General features: G+C 42.2%; 1 protein-coding gene across 1 annotated transcript in view; it reads left to right on the top strand.

Moving 5' to 3' along the window:
• Window positions 1–15957, top strand: part of hivep3a (HIVEP zinc finger 3a) — a 40738-nt gene extending 24781 nt beyond the window's left edge. The window contains 7 exon segments of the mRNA XM_046418099.1: window positions 395–4634; window positions 5522–5700; window positions 8474–8643; window positions 8730–8804; window positions 10324–10655; window positions 10657–10947; window positions 14411–15957. Of these exon segments, the coding sequence (XP_046274055.1) occupies window positions 777–4634; window positions 5522–5700; window positions 8474–8643; window positions 8730–8804; window positions 10324–10655; window positions 10657–10947; window positions 14411–14923 (5418 nt within the window). The 5' untranslated portion in view covers window positions 395–776 and the 3' untranslated portion in view covers window positions 14924–15957.
• The last annotated feature ends 1465 nt before the right edge of the window (window positions 15958–17422 follow it).

The raw sequence follows: 17422 nt of genomic DNA, 5'->3' as shown, positions 1-17422 counted from the left end.
ACAAAAATAATGTGGTACTGTTATGAAGTAACTAATGCATGCATGGGCTATTATAAATAGTTGACATGATAACTGAAATGATGCTGTTGTTGAAATGTTCCTGCCACAGTTATTGGACATATTGCCACTTTCTTGGAATGGTAGCAGAGTCATCAATAATTATGACATGCTGATAGAGTTTCATATAGAAAATATTATACTGAAATATTACATAAACCATTCAGATTTAAAGGTATTCAGCAATGCTTAATGCTGAATATTATGACACATGCAGTGATTATGTAATGTGAAAAATCAACATCCATATTTGACATGCAGAGGATCAGAGGGTTATTTGTATCTCAGAATCGAATTGCATGTGCTGTTCTATATAATAAGTTACTTATCTTCACAGATTTTTATGTTGAGGAGACTGAAGAATCGTGTAATCAGCTAAATCAACTGAGCATCCGAGTGTGTGGCAGCAAGACTGACTGAGTTCATCATGATGAGATGGTCAACATGGCAGAGGATTTCCTCCACAGCACATGACATATCACAGCCGCATCCTCTGATGCCACTGCTCTGCATTTGATGGCATCATTCTGCTGTCACGCAATAAAGTGTATGCAAAACAAGTGAAAATTATGCAGCATGATAGTCATCTAAAGTGGATATAATCCGATAGAATTCTTTCACATTCAACCTATTATTCAGTTAATGATTTGGCTTGAACTCTGTAGCCTGGCACAGGCGGACACATCCCACTTGTCTACCTGAGGCTGTCTTTCCATTTTATGGAGGCCTTGCATAATTGTCTGAAGACGGGGGAGCAGTCCGGAGGTCAAGAGCTTTGTCAACCAGAGTCTCATCACCGAGGCCCGCAACCTAAGTCTCCCTCCCAGCCCAGTCAGCAACAGCAAACTGGCTCCCCAAAGTCCCATGGCACACTACAGCAGCCCAAACAATCCAGAAGACAGCATCCTGAACGTAAACGTCTCAGGTACCAGCGACAGAGCATTGACTCAGATGCTGCACTGGAACACAAACATGAGGCAACAAAGGCAACCACAGTCTCTAGTTTGTCACCAGGAGTTCCACCTTCCTCAACAGGTAGCCCCAACCAGTCTAAACCAGAAACCCAGGAGGGCACCCCGAAACAGAAACGTGAGCGTAAGCCTCAGAGACCAGGCAAATATGTCTGCACTTACTGTGGCCGTGCATGTGCAAAGCCTAGTGTCCTACAGAAGCATATTCGCTCGCACACAGGTGAAAGACCCTATCCCTGCGCCCCATGTGGCTTCTCTTTTAAGACCAAGAGTAACCTGTACAAACACCGCAAATCGCATACACATAGGGTGAAGGCAGGTCTGGCACTCGGAGAGCCAAGATCTTTAGAAGAGCAAGTAACTGAGTCAGAAGATGAAACTAGACATCTATCAACAGCATCTTCTCATACAGAAACACAAAGCAATGTAACCTCAGTCAAGAGTCATGAAGCAGACAGGGTCAAAGATTGCACTGGAGGAAGCGATGACTCCTATGCAGTGAAAAAGCGACTGGCCCTGCGTCTAAGTAGAGGAAAACATGGTCCTCGAGACTCATCTGATGAAAAGACCTCATCTCTAGTTTTAGGGAGTAAAGGCAGCACAGAATCTGGCTATTTCTCCCGCTCTGAAAGTACTGAGCAGTCACAGGACAGCCCCCCGAACACAAGTGCCAAAAGCTATGCAGAGATCATCCTCGGAAAGTATGGACGTCTGGGACACCTACAGAGGATGCCTCAGCACCATAACCAGCAGCCCTCCGGTCAAGAGGACAAAACTATCCCATTCACAGTTCCCAAGAAGCAGGTCATCGACCATATCACCAAACTCATCACTATCAACGAGGCAGTGGTGGACACCAGTAAAATTGACAGTGTGAAACCGAGAAGATTCTCACTATCCAGAAAGAACAGTTCAGAGTCCCAGAAGAGTTCATCTATGAAAGAACCACTTATTCATAATCCTAAAGCTGGAGATCTGGGCTATAAAAACAGTGGTTCCATCACCATGGGAGTTCCATGTGAAAAATTTCATCATCCATCCCCAAATGTGGAGCAGCCAGCTGGCCAAACGTCAGCTCCTCTGGTGAGAAGTCACTCGATGCCATCTGCAGCAAGATCATTTGATGCCTCCAGTGGGGGCCCCAGTAAATTCCGCCTAAGTCAGTCTTTTGACGAACGAAAGCCTTCAGAGAGGCAGGCATCCCGTCGTTATGGGATGCTAAGACGACAGCCAGCTATTGAAATCCCACTTGGTGCCGAGATTACAAAAGAGGAGCATGAGGGTTCTCATTCATTTTACTCTGACAGCATAACCACTGTGCCTGACCACAAGCAAAGTCAACCACAGCCTTATGAGTGTGAGGCCTGTGGCACTGGATGCAAAGATTGGGAAGGTTATAAGAAGCACAAGCAAAGCCTGTGCTTGGTACATCATCCCAGAAATGAAGTGGTAATTAGTCAAATGGAGTGCTCACAGTTAATTAACCATGCAGTCAGAGCAGGAGGTTCAGCAGTGCGCAAGAGAAGGAAAGAGGACAGTTTTGAATTTGATGACCCCTCTTCTCCTTCGTTGCCCTCTCCTGCTCTCTTTTCAGGACAGTGTAAAGATGAAAGCGGTGTAGTTTATGACAGTCCCAGAAGACCTACACTGCAAACCTGTTCAGTCATTCAACATACTAGTTCATTTGAAAAACAAGAATCCTCATGCAATGAAAATCAAGGCACTGAGGCAACAAATAATTCTCCACCTCATGAACAGTATCACCTGGTGCCTCAGAAACAGCCCCAACCAGAATCGACAAAACTAACCAATCGAAAACTGGTCCGCCAGCACAGTGTGCAGGTACCAGAAATACTGGTCACAGAAGATTCCAACACAAGCACGGCAACCTCAGTAGAGCCAAACTCCACAGGAAAACATTCAGAGAAACCTGATGAATTTCAGTGGCCACAGAGAAGCCCATCTCTGTCCCAGCTTCCTATTGAAAAGCTTCCTCCAAAAAAGAAGCGTTTACGTCTAGCTGAGGCTGCCCAGTCCTCTGGAGAATCTAGTTTTGATTCTATATCCCTGCCCCGCAGTCCTAGTCAGGACAGTAGTGCATCTTATGCATCCAGTCGCTCCACATCTTTTGAAGAGTCAAATAGACTAGACATGGAAATAGCAACATCAACACCACTGCGAAAATCAAGAGCTCCTCACATGTTGACTGTACCTGGGGTGCATCAACATAGAGAGATGAGGCGCTCAGCGTCCGAACAGGCGCCTCATGACCCACAACCAAATGTCCTAATGGCTGAGACCCGTAGTAAGTCTTTTGACTACAGTTGTTTGTCCCCTGAGCGCTCTGCAGTTGGTTGGAGGGAAAGAAGAAAGTGTCTCCTTATGAGACACACTGCTATCAGAGATCCAGATGAGGAAGAGGAGGAACAGTGTACCATACCAAGACGTAGTCCTGAACATGTCAGCCCTAACACATCTTCTCAAGCAAGCCCAACTTCTGTGTACTGCAGCAGGTCCTCCACTTCTCCTTTATCAAGTGAGACAGTCTTGCACAATCCAGTAGGATTACAACCCAAAGAGATTTTCTCTCGGTGGAAACTCAGTCAAAATGTTCATTTGACAGGCAGCACAGAAACCTCCTTTACTCAGTGTACATCTGTAGATCCCGTAAAAGAAGAAGTCTCATACATTCCTGCAGGGCAGCCCCCTCCTCAAACACCACAGCCCTATTCTACACATGGACCATCAGGTGCAGCCAGAGCTCACTACCTCCCCATGTCTACAGGTCTGAAGCTAGAGATTCCTTTACCACATGATAATTATTCAGAGGTTCAAGTAAGTCACTCCAACATTCAGCACCCTGTCCCTCACATCACATCCAGCTTAGAATTACTGAGGCCAGTCACATCTCAAGCAGTAGCAGTGCGTCTCCAAACAGACACCCTCACCTTAGCATGTGCCATATACACCACAATGTCTCAGTCCACTTCCCCCAGGCCCCAGGAGAAGGTTGATGCTGTTTCATCCAATATAGGCATTGCAACAGAGTACAGTGACCATAGGGACATAAGTACAGACCTTCATTTGTGGTCTGAAGATGGCCTGAGGATATCAGGTTCAGGTGGCAACAAGCGCATGCTTTCTCCTTCAAACAGTATAGAGATCCACCCTGAATCACAGCAGCAGCAGAAACGAGTAAAAGAAGAGGAAAGGGAGGTGGATTGTGTTAGCAAGGCATCAGTGGACACATCCAATCAGGAACTCAAAGGAGAGAAACAGTCATGTCTACCCAGTGTTTGTTCTCCTATCACACATGTTGGGCCATCATTCCCCAGTCTGCTTTCCAGCACCTGTAATAGCTGGTGCTATTTGAACTACATAAAACCAAACCCTTCTACTCTGGATGAACAGAAGCCCTCAGTGTATTCATCGTGGTCCACTAGTGGCTATGACCCCAACCCCCCTGGCCTCTCCAGCAAGACAGCTCTGTCTCTGCTACACTGTAAGCAGAGGCTCAGTCCCTCCATCTACACTGTATCCCCCATGTCAGTCAGGACAGCTGAGGCAGTCGAGCAAGAGGGCAACAAAAGACCACGCTCCGCTGAGGTAATTACAGTACTTACCACTGATTGCAATAATCTGTAATACTTTGCATATAAAAAGATTTTCTGGGCACTTCACATTTATCAGACTGGTCAATGTGTAGAAAGAGAGATGACGTATAATAAAGGGTGTGAGTCGCATTTGAAAACAAAACACCAGATTTAGATTGTTGGTGCCCAAAGTTAAGGAATCTTTCACTGCATTATACAACTCGACGCACACGAGAAGGTGTAGGCTTTATTTATTGACAAACTAGAGATTTAAAAATGCCAGGTTTGTGCAGGATGTCCCATGTCACAAGCAACAATTCTAGTGACAATTTTCTGGCCAATCAGTAGTCTGCAGTGTTTTCATGTCACCATTTAGTATTAGCTGAGATTGATTGAAACATTGACCAGTGATACTAAAAAGTACCACTACTATCAAGTACTATTCACAATGTAAAATCAAAAAAGAGCAAGTCAAGTCCAGTCAAACCAAGCCATACCTAGTGGAAAAGTGAATATTGATTCAAGGCATGGAATGGTTTACCTTTTCAGCAGGTTCACATAGCAACCCTCTGCTTTTTCCTCTGTTCTGCTGTATACAGAACATGCAGCAAAGCGTGAGTTAGTATTGCAAGATTATATCTTGCAATTCTTATGGTAGCTTAACACCCCCCAAAAATGTAGGAAAGATATTTTGTTAAGTTTAAGTTGCCTTTACCAGCCCTAAATTTATGATGGTGGCATGAGTATAAAAATCTTTCATTATCAGACCCAAAGGAAAAACAAATATGTGCTTTAACAAATGCTATTAAATACAATGTTCAATGAGAATTCCCAATTTTTGTCTCCCTGGGCATGCTGGAGCAGAGTTGGTGAATTTGCCCATGTCTCTTTCGAGTATAGGTCTCCAACAGCCAGTCATACTGCAGAGATAATGAGCATACCGGGACGGAACAGCAGTCAGCAGATGACAACAGGTCAAACCGAAAAGAAGGGACGGAAGAAGAGAAGAGGAAGGAGGAAGAAGTTCAGTCATGCTCCAGAAAGAAACAACCTCCCGAAGTCTGGAGTTCTGAGCGAGGGTGAGCGTGATCTCCGTGTAAGATACATAAGAACATTGACTGGTGACATCTATATTTTACAGCATTAAATGTGATGGACCTCGCTACTTACAGTGTTGAGGGCTTACGTCACATATTGTGGTATGTTGTGGAAACTGTTGTCTGTCCATCGCGTTGGAGAGGCCAATGGTTGGCTGTCTGCTCCAACAGAGCCCGTCTGTTGAGGGGCTGAAGCCAGAAAACTACCTAGCGTCCTTTGCGCCTGCAGAGATTCATTTAAACCAGCCATCACAGCCATTCACATGGAGCAGCAGCACGTTTCTTTTCTCTGACACTGACACCAAGGTAATGAGCAGGAAATGTACAGTGTGCACATGCACATACGTGAAGTAAGTCGTTTAAGGGCGGAAAAACAGTGAAACTGATACAGGATTTACTATGAAAAGTTATCAAGAGAATTTGAAATGCTATGCTGGTTTATTAAAAAACTGTATTGGCAAACACTTCATGCATTGAAAATCAAGGATAAGTTCACAATTTTTCAAGTCTGTCTTAAAAGAATGAGCACGTTTCCATATGAATAGTAATTATTATTAATGGCAGTAATTGGTGACAAGTCTTCACTTTGTGGAAAAATCTATTCCAGAACTTATCCAAAGCATATACTAGGCTTCAACAGTCTGTGTGTTTAAACTCCAAAGTTAGTCTTTTCAGTGTAAAAATTCTGTTTTGTTTTTTTTTTTGTTAATATCCCTCCACTGCAACTCAGCAGGAAAAGCTGACATTGGAACCACTGAGAAGAAAGTTTATACTAAAAAGACAGCAACTTTTAAGGATATTTGATTTGTGGTCTTCAGACTGCTGAAGCCTCATATTAGTATGAGCACGAGCAAAATCGAGTTTAAATGTTCATGCAGGAACCAAACAGTTGAGACGGGCTTGAAAAATTGCGATTGTGTCCTTTAATATATGTTTATAATTATGTTTCTTCTAAAAGCAATCAAAGGTGAAATGGGATGGAAGTGCTGCAGTGCTAAAATTTAAGGCATGACAGGTGTGAATATGAGATTTTCCATCCCTCACTTAGACTTTAACATAAGTTATTGGGCTTATTAGGTTACTGTAGATGGTTCTAAGTAATAAATGCAAACTTCTGGATCCTACAGTTATTTCAAAAAGTTTTCTCTGAATGGGCAGAAATTCACAATACGCTTTATGCCCTTAGACATCTTTGGTGATTAGCCAGCAGGTGTCAAAAACTGTCAAACAGGACACCTCATGCAAATGTGAGTAACTGTAGCAACAATGCACCTCCATGATATATCACCAGATAAAAAAGTCTCACTAGCATGTACCTAATAACATGTTAAAACTAACTATGATCAAGTTGAAAATTGAGTTTTGATATTCTTATACTTATTTTCTCAGTGCCAGTGTTGTAAGCACAGTAACACATCCTGTGGTGTACTGACAGGAAACAATGCCACTTTGCTTTGTGTTATTTGTCCCGGTATCAGGGTTCAGCCCACCTCACAGTTCATTATCCCTTGCCTTGTTTGTTATTTGAATAAATATGCCGTGAAATGTAAACAGTCAGTCAACAGTTGGAGATCAGAAAGGACTCATTTAATCCATGTTAGAAAGACAACAAGAACAGCAGTGATGGCAGAATGCAAACATGTAAAGTGAGAGACAGTAGTTCTGTGATTTACTTGTATTAGCTGAAGCACACAGACACAACTCAAATGAATGCGGAGTGAGGTTAAGCACAGACACCCTCAGTACTTCTGATACCCATTAGAATTAAACAGTGCTGCGATGTGATGCAAAAGAGTGCAGAGAGGTGCCATCTGTGTGTCTCTTTATGGTTTGGGAATGTGTCTGTGAACAAATCCCTGTTGTGAGTCATGTTGACGCTCATCGCAACCTTCCTAAAAGAGTGAGTCATCCTCACGCCTGCTTGCCTCTCTGTCTGTCCTGTCTGTCTGAGAGACAAAAAGACTAAACTGAAGGAGCAAAGCAGGCACCCAGACTGAAATCTTGGGTGTGAATATGTGCTTCGCGAAAGGCAAATGATCATAGCCGCATTATATTGTAGAGGTGTCGTCTCCCAGCAAAGCGTTCCTCTGTCGTGAAGTTTTTCCAACACTAAAAGCCGCCATTTATGATACCTGCCGAGAAAGCAGTAAAAATAGTGAAAATAGAAGAAAAAACAGCCAATTAGAATCAGAAGGATTGTTTGTTGTAGGAATGAGTTTTCTGTGTTTTTTCATGCTTATTTGCAGCAGCAGCTGGTCTGGGCCAGGGTTTCCCTCCCTCTCTGGTCTGTTTTTGCTGGCTGGCTGCAGCAAACCCCGGACCTTGGGCCACATCGTAGGCTCCCCCTTGTTTGTACTCGGTGGTGGTGTGAGCTGTGATGGGGTTATAAGGCAATGGGAGGGGTGGCGGGGGAGGTGTCTGGTTTTGGGTTATGAAAGCTGCTCTGTTGAAGCTGAAGTGGGTGCCTCGCTGAGGGACCCTCAGTGTACATGGAGGGGGTGGACCCCGGGCCCAGCTGCCTCGGTATGAGCTCACTGTGAAGTAGAGGCCAAACAGATAGCGTACTTACACTGAATAAATACAGGCACTAAAAAGCTGCTTACAGGTGCTAAAGGGCCTGCAGCCTCTCAGTCAGGTCCAGTTACACTCACATTGATTGTGACTATCATCCCGAGAGGAACAGCATCAATAGACAACTGACAAGGAAAGCCTCTGAGGATGAAACTGAAACCTCTTGCCCTCTTCACACCTACAGATCAAATGAGAAATATGCTATCGTGCATGGCGGAGGGAGAGGGAAGAGCCCATGTGAGGACTGTGGACTCCACTCCAAAAATACCAATGTGCTGCAAAAATGCACCCATTGCATCACAGAATCACCACCGTGTAACTGCAAACACCGCAACGTTTCTTTCAAAGCCAAAGGTAAGGACAGCATAGATGAAATGCTGATGTTTGTGTCATGACGTTTGTGATGTGTATGAGCTCAAGCTTCCTTTTGTATTTTACAGAAAGCCTTGCTGAACACCTGAGATCTAAGGCTCATGGAAAAGAATGCTGTTGTTACCCAGATGGCACAGATCAAGGTATGCTATGTCATCCCTTATCACAAGTGTGTTTGATAAGTTATTTTTGTATTGACTGTACAAGTAACTTGTATTCTCTGTCATTTTCTCTGCTAAAAAAATGTAAAACATGGTCACCGACTGTTTAAGTCCAGCTGAAACATAACTTCATGCTCTTGTTTCTAATGACATATCCTGTGCTTCTTACTGATTTTGTCACATAGCTTTACAGCAGATCAGCTTTTTGGTTATTGTCTGTCACTAACCGATCTGGACTGCAGCTCTCAACAGATATGAGAATGGTGCCAAATGGCTCACTCGTTAGCTACTTCAGTAATCAGCTCCTGTGTTTAATTCAGAGTGTTATTAAGACTTTTTTTTTTTCAAATAAATTTTTGATTTTAAGTGTTTCCTGTAAAAACAAGAAGCAAGGAAGGGATTTGTTGGAGATACTGATTGATGTTTACAGTAGCCAATAGTGCTGGTGCGCATTATGTGCGCCTTGTCCCTATCTTGTTTTCACAAGAAACATGTAAATATACCTACATTTAAAAAAAAGTCAAACATTTATTTTAATCAATAACATCCTAAATTAGGGTCTTTGTTTTTTCTGTCAATGTAGGTTCTCAGTCATTCGGGTCATGGTAGTTGAATTGCTAAAAGGGGAGGCAATGAGAAGTGAAACGTCTTCAAAAACCTCAAAAGACATCTGGTCTTTTCAGGTTCTTCAGTTCTAAAACTGATGGGATGACAACCCCACCAGAGGTTAAATACCTGGGACTCCCCATCACTTTTTGACTTAATAACTTAATAACCAGCCTACAGATAAGTTTTGCATCAAAACTCTTTCACCATAGAAACATCAAGCTAATGTACTGCTGCAGCACACAGTCAGCAAGTTTAACCTACACTGAGCACAGCAAGTTACGGGATTCATTTTAATTGGTTAGAACATCACAAACAGCACTTTTATGTTTGACCTGGGAATATAGCCACTGCTGTAACCTTTCTCGAAGACTTGAGCTGATTAATAGCCTCGAACAGTGCGTTAATTCTGTTAGCTTACGTACTTTGTTGCTTTAAATGCGTGTCAACATTTCCCATTTGTTCAAAGAGAGATGTAAACATTGGTTAGTAGCATGTCAAGATCATGAGCATACCAGATGGAAGATGATGTGTTTGTGACAAGGAACAAGGGAGAGGCTCTGATACCTTATACACAGGAATGCCTCAGCTGAAACGAGCTGGCCACAACTCAGCCCATTCATGCCTAAACACTTCCATATAATTTCCTGGACATCTCTACACAATGGTGCATTTGGGAAAGCTATGAATGAAATAACACTGTGAAATTTCATTCACAATGAAATACTGAATTCTGACTGGGAATGTACACAGACCTAATTCTGTAGTGTTTCCACTAACATTTCATGTTTGAAAAACATCCTCCTCAATATTTAGAGTTGGTTGGTAGTATAAGGAAAATAGAGAGACGTTTAAGGAAGCAAATGTGTTGAAAAGTGAATTTTTCCTGTCCCAGGGGTATGTGAAGAACCTTCAGTTCACCCAGATAAAGTAAAAGATCATCAGTACTCTGATCAGGGGAAAACTGGACATGACAATGATGACAATGTAAAGGACAAGGACTGCGGACAGGATAAAGACAACAGGTCCAAGGTGTCTGAAAGCTTTCACACCACCTCCTTTGGTAGTGAGAAATCTCAGCCAGGAGGGCAACTAATGGAGCCTGAACCCAGCCAGTCTGCCTCCCTTCCCCCCAAGGATTCTACTCAGAAGAAGTCGGCCAGTGCCAGGAGGGCCCTATTTGCCCGCAGACGCCTTGATGCTTCAGCATCGGCATCCTCCGGAGGCCCCCCCTTCACCAAATACTCCATCCCTGATCACACAGAAGGAGACGTCTCCATCCTGCAGCCCGTCCCCCCGGCCACCCCAGTCCTCTGCTCCCCCTTCCACACTCTCCCCATCCGGTTGTCATGTCTCCACCTCCACTCTGAGAACAGTCTCCCCTGTTAGAGGTCTTTCTCCCATAATACTCCAGTCCCGCAGGTCTGAGTCTTTCAGGCCTCCAGGATCCTTGGAGGACACCTGTGCTCAGTGTCACACCTGTCTTCACCCAAGAGACCGACCGTCTACAGCAAGATCGGTGAGTCACTTCACCTTTCCGTTACTTTTCTATATCTAACCTAATCCAGCCGTTGTTTTTGGCTTACCGGTAGTCTGAATCCGTCTTGATTTTCTGTTTTTGTCGTGTGTGGTCAAAACATGGCTTTTGTTCAAAGTCTTCACTTACCTGTGACTTGATCCATCTCTGTTACTTTAGCCTACAGTTTTAAATAAATCAGCTTTTGGCTCACAAAGCTAAACTTGTGTGGCTCAGTTAAATCCCAGTAAGTCAACATCTAGAACAAATATAGATAGGCTGGTACATGAGGTTATTTTAAAGTCGCACATTTATTGGAAAAGGAAGGAAAGGCAACTCTCTTGTTTTATATCACTCACAGACCAAGCCTGCAGCTCCCAGCCCTAAAATAATGCAGGAGAGCTCCCAAATAGACACAACATGTTTTCCCTGGGTAGCCACTGATAAAACGAGAAGCAGGCCGATCGTTAAATACCAAAGATTGGGACCGCATGTCGACGACGTAAACAACGTGGGAACCAAAAAAAAGATAGAAAAAAAGTTAAAAAACACGTCTACTCCAAACTAGTGGTTATGTTATGGTTTAACCTCTCCACCTCCTCCTAACACTAATATAGGTCTCATGGGAGCTGATAATACTTCACATTCTCTACAGGGTTGTTTTTCACATCTTTGCTCTTTTCTGTTCACGATAGGTACACCAGTGTCTCAGTTTGCTAAGGGCAGCTTTTTTAAAAAGTCTAAATATTTGATGTGTACAAATACATATGTGACCTTCTGTAGACCGGAATATATGACTTTATTTACACTGTATAGACAAAAGAATTGGGACACCTGACCATTACACCAAAGGGACCTCAATGACATTACATTGTGAATACATGGACAGCTTTGCAGCTTCTGCTCTTCTGGGAAGGCTTTCCAATCCAAGATTTTGCAGTGTTCCTGTGGGATTTTTTGCCTATTGATGAAGTAGAGCATTTATGAGGTCAGACACTGATGCTGGACACAAAGGTCTAGTTCACAATCTCTGTTCCAGTTCATCACAAAGGTGTTGGATGGGGTTGAGGTCAGAACTCTGTGTGAGCCAGTCAAGTTCTTCCACCCCAAACTCATCCAACCATGTCTTTATGGACTTTGCTTTGTGCTCTGGGGCACAGTCATGCTGGAATAGAAAAGGTCCTTCCCCAAACTGTTGTCATAAAGCTGGAAACATAACATTATCCAAAATGTCTTGGTATGCTGAAGCATTAAGATTTCCCTTCACTGGAAGTAAGGGGCCGAACCCAACTCCTGAGAAACAGCCCCATAAAGAGTTCGTCTGGATACTTTTGTCTATATAGTGTATCTACACACAGATTTTGTTTCTTTACATTACAACAATATGAGCCCACATCACTGTTTTTGTATATGTATTCCAGTTAATTACAAGGGATTGCAATACAATAATGCTGAGAATATGTTTGCTGCAATTAAGAAAATGTTGAAAAATCTGATTTCAGTGCTCTTACCTATGCACTTCTGCCGTCAAATATTAAAGATATGTTCTAAGTGTTACCTTGACCTTAAAACAAGACCTTTTGATAATGCAGTTCCTAAGCAAACATCTGGCTACTTTATCCGTTCTTTCTGGCTATGTTTTAGCATATCACAGATGAGCATTGGAATAGATTTAACAAAAAATAAAAAATCAAACTAGACTTGCACTCTTGGATGATGTGTTCACCGTCATCACATCAAGTCTGCTGGGGTGTGAAATACGCTGTTAACGCGCACTTCCTCAATTGTATCCATGCGTATTAATTTAAGATATATGCAGGGTGTGCTGAGTTAGAGGATAAAAAAATAGGATAAAGGTTGACATGCACAGTTAAACTGAACCTTTATATTGATATTCAAATGAAATGAAAGAATGGGAAGCAATTAAAGCAGTAAAATTAGACTCCCTGTTTAAGTTTTTATCATTTATATAGTTTTATTCCCATTTCTTTTACATTGTCGCATCCATATATGAAGTATGGCTAATATTTCGAGCAAATTCTGGTGAAGTTTGCACCCTCATCCTCAACAGCCCTCAGCACTTCTCAGGAATGTGTCCGTTAATTTACTGAGACTGCAAGTGTGGGGAAGTGCAGACATTTGGATTCAGCCCGTGTACCTGAACAGGAGAGGTGTTTGTTTGTTTTTTCTGCCTGCCATCGCATTCCTCTCGCTCTCAGGCAGGTACCTTATAATGATGTCTTTAAAGAGGAATTTAACAGCAGGCTGAAAAGCAGTGTTTCACCTCTCACATCACTGTTGCCAAAAGTGTTTTGTTGCACCTCTAAAGCACATCCAGCGGTGGTGTTGCGTGGTCCTTCGGTACACCTGCATGTCACAGGTGAGGTGAGGGGTTAAAAGCAGCGGAGTTCAACAAAAACAAGGTATTCAAGAGAGTGTTAAGAGAGTGACTGGCTCAAAGAATTGTGTAAAACAAAAGAAAATTCAGGTAACATTATCCTGTAACTGTCACTCGTGGCCACAGTGTTCACTGTTTAGCAAAGTTACATAGGCTGTCTCTGTCCGCTTCATCTTATTACACATGTAAACATACAAGACGACACTGACGGAAAGGATATCATAATGTCAAAACATAGTTTAGTTCCTGTGCCCTCAGTTCAGATTTCAGTGGGTATGTTTGCTCAAGAGATGCTCTGTGTTTTGTTTGGTAGTGACGCTTCACATGGGAAGAATGAACATGTAAGAGTGCATTTTGATGAAGGTTTGTTTTTCCTGTCTACCTCTCTCTTTTTAGAGCACAGTCTGTGAAATTATCTTCCTCTGACTCACTATTTTCTCAGTAAGAATAGTGAGAATGTTGTCTCTCATCTCCCTGTGTGTGTGTGTGTGTGTGTGTGTGTGTGTGTGTGTCTGTTCACTCACCGACTCCACTGCAAACATGAGCTTATCAGAATGCTTGTATTTGATTGGTTGAGTAGCATCACGTGAGATGATTTACAACACATGCAACTGGTCTGAGTACTTCCTGGGTCGCTAAATTAGAAGCAGCTACTAGCTCGTTAAAGCCAAAGGAAACATCTAGTCAAAATATAACCCATATTATTACTTCATTAAGTAGCAGGTGCTTTTATTGATTAAGAATAAGACTTTTTATCTTCCAGAGAAAAAAAAAAGTTTTTCACTGCTGGTCGTTCACTCATAGCACCTCCCCAAAACTCGGCTTTTTAAAGTTGTTTTCTCAGCAACAAGGCCAAGTAAATCGCTGAGTCATTGCTACTCATTAACGCCATCAGCAGTTATGGGTATGGTTGCTAGAGCACTTTAAAGATCTTACTCACTGACCATTTAAATCTGCCTCATTGACATTCTGTCTTTTCTCTACTGTATCCTGTTCATTTTGCTGGTGGAGAGACCTCGTTCACCCAGCACAACCATTCATGTTTGATTTCATCTTGCTTTGTCACAGTCTGTGGATGAGGTTGGTCTGACCCACATCAGCCCACATCCCACGCGCCCTCGGGGAGTCCACAACCTCCTGAGTCACCTCCCTCTGCACTCCCAGCAGCCAAGCCGGGCCGCAAACCTCCTGATTCCCATCGGGGGGATTCACATGATTCAGCCCAGGTCCCTGCTTCCGCTGTACAGCCTGGTGAGCAGCCCCACAGCTCACCCTGCAGGGACATCCTGGAGACTAAGTGACACTCGGAAGGGGGGGTCTTCTCTGCTGCAGCGCCAGGATACTCTCAAAGAGACGTCGCCCAGCAGTCCAGCCAGCCCATTACGGGGAATGTCTGGAAGCAGCCGATCGGACACTCTAGTACACGGAAAGAGTCAGGGATGCTTCAGTGTTCAACAATCGTCGAGTCCCGGGACAGAGACCAGGCGTCCAGAGGTAAACACAGATGTCACAGAGAGGTGTGTTTACCCCGAGACCACCCAAGGCCAAAAAAAGGCTCCTTCCTCCCAGACACAACTCTGAAAGGAGGGAGAGTCTGAAGGGACAGTGCAAAAGTCTAAAAACCAGAGTCTGTTGTAAAAACACAGCATTGGTTTGGAGACTGAAAACAAAAAGCAAGAGCACTTCAGCACCGCTTCTGAATGACGCTATAATGTAATTATATGAATAATATATATAGATACTATGTTAGATATGCAGTAAGTTTTGTAAATCTTTTTTTACCCTCTTGTTTGATGTCATCGGTGTTAATTTATTTATGTGCTATTATGCAAATTCTGTACTATATGCAAAAGCAGCTGGAATGAAAATAGACAAAGTTTTAATCAGTTTCCCTGTTAACCCCTTGGACAGCTCTAATATAATATTGCTGTGTTAATGTACTGTATTACCAAAATGGATATAGAAAGGTACTACAAATATTTATTCACCCCGACCAGTATTTTGAAGTGCAATTTTATGTCAAGATTGTGGTTTGAAATGTCATTCTTAAAGGCTGTGATTATTATTATTATTATTATTATTATTATTGTTATTATTATTTGTCAGTTTTATTTTGTTGTCGTTGTTGTCTTTGTTTGTGTTCGAAGAAGCAGGGTTATGCTCACCTCCTTTTGTAATGTCTTAAGGAAAATAAGTTCCAGATAAAGACATTTGGAGTGCACTGACAAATAATTTGATATCCAGAGGAAACCTGTTTCACGTACATGGTAGCTACAGTACCGTTTTTTTCATAAAAAGATACATGTATTTTTGTGTTGTTGCTTTTATAAATGATACAATCACTCTGTCATTTTCATGTTTACCATTAAACTTCTCATTTTTACAGATTTATATTAAAACTATGTTACACGTATGGTTTTTTGAGTTTGTTATTGGTTATTTTTTTTTTTTTCAAATGCTAACTTGAGAAATGAATAGAAATCAATGACTGCATGAAAGGAAAACCACATTTAAAAAATGGGAAGACTGTAGCTGTTGACCCATGAAAGTAGTTTTGGTCTTATTTGCTCATGTTTTCTGATAACGAAGTCTCCAACAAAATACAGTGAAGGTAAATGGCATTCCCTAAAAAAAATTACACATACAAATTTAACGGTGCTTTTCCAGGAAAAAAAATGCTATTATAATATAATATTGGCACAGCTGTCACAAAGACAACCGGATCACTAATGCTAAGATGTTTGTTTAGCTAGCGGTAATGTTAGCAACGTGGCCACCACTAGCAGCCTGGCTAATGTCGAGGGCAAAAACTCTTCCTCCTTTATTATTTTTCTTTTGCAGGGTAGGGTTTCCACAGTTGTTCCACCGTCACCTGCGTCACCACCCATTTTCTTGCACAGAAATAAGCCCCTTGACTGGAGACATATTTAATTTTTTAGTACATTCTATGTCTATACATCTTATACAATAATTTCCAGCACTAAAAACATTCCCAGCTCTGACCTTATACTGCATTCACAGTAAAGAACAGAAGACTTTAGAGGAATGTCCTAAACAGCATCATAAAGTTCGTTTTGCATGGTAATCTGTGGAATTAGATTCTTGAAGAAAGCATTGGATGCCGATTCTGGAAAGAAATGTTTCTGTTTGTGTTTCTGATTCAATGATTGTTTTTCAATGATGTGAATGCCAAATTACATCTACTGCTGTTGTATTGGGGAGAAGGTATAGCAATTAAAACCAAAACTACATGTATGTTTTAATAGCATTTTTTAAAAAGATGGTCTTAAAGAGCTTAAACATGAACTCCACTTGTTTGGTCTGTGCATATAATGACAGCTTATTTCTGTGCATGTCCACACTAACAATAGGGTCAGTAGTATTAGATCTTTCACATTTGTTTACAGACCTGTGTTTTTCTTCTTTATAGTATTTTCTTTGATGATGTTCAGATGCAATCAGTTTTTTCTGCTTTTTTTTGCTATTCTTTACAATTCAGTTGTACCCATATAAAATGCAGAAAAATCTGCAGATACTGTGTTGACGACTGGCACCATCATGTGGTTATTGTAAGGTTGTACTCAATGCTGAAATTTCACCTCTCAGAAATGGAAACCCCTTTTCCACCTTGCAATGACTTAGCTTGATTTACTTCTTTTTGTCATATTGTTGTGTTTCACCATGATATTTCTTTTCTCCTCTGTACTGATGAGGTCACCCCCACCACCCCCCCACCCCGGCTTTGTTTCCCAGAACGGCAGATGGCACATGTAACCACTGGGTGGCAGGAGAAAGCAGCTTTCTTGGCTCATGCTGGCTGTGCACCCACAGGGATGACGTCATACACTGAAGGTACTGGGTCATACATACTGAAACCTTCTCATGTAATAAATCATCCAGGAGAAGGCACACACGCATAACAGGCATAATCAGACAGCAAGACAGGAGGGAGAAGTCAAGGACAATAGAAACCACAGCCAAGAAAGGTGTGACGTGTGGAGAATGGAAAGACGTTAAATGTTTTATATCTGGAGCTATGATTCACTTCTATTATTATTCCTCCTTTTTACAGCACTCCAC

Source organism: Scatophagus argus, chromosome 17 (genome assembly GCF_020382885.2).
Source record: "Scatophagus argus isolate fScaArg1 chromosome 17, fScaArg1.pri, whole genome shotgun sequence".
Taxonomy (NCBI): domain Eukaryota; kingdom Metazoa; phylum Chordata; class Actinopteri; family Scatophagidae; genus Scatophagus; species Scatophagus argus.
Note: the sequence above shows the minus strand (reverse complement) of the source record. Positions and strands in the feature narration are given on the sequence as shown.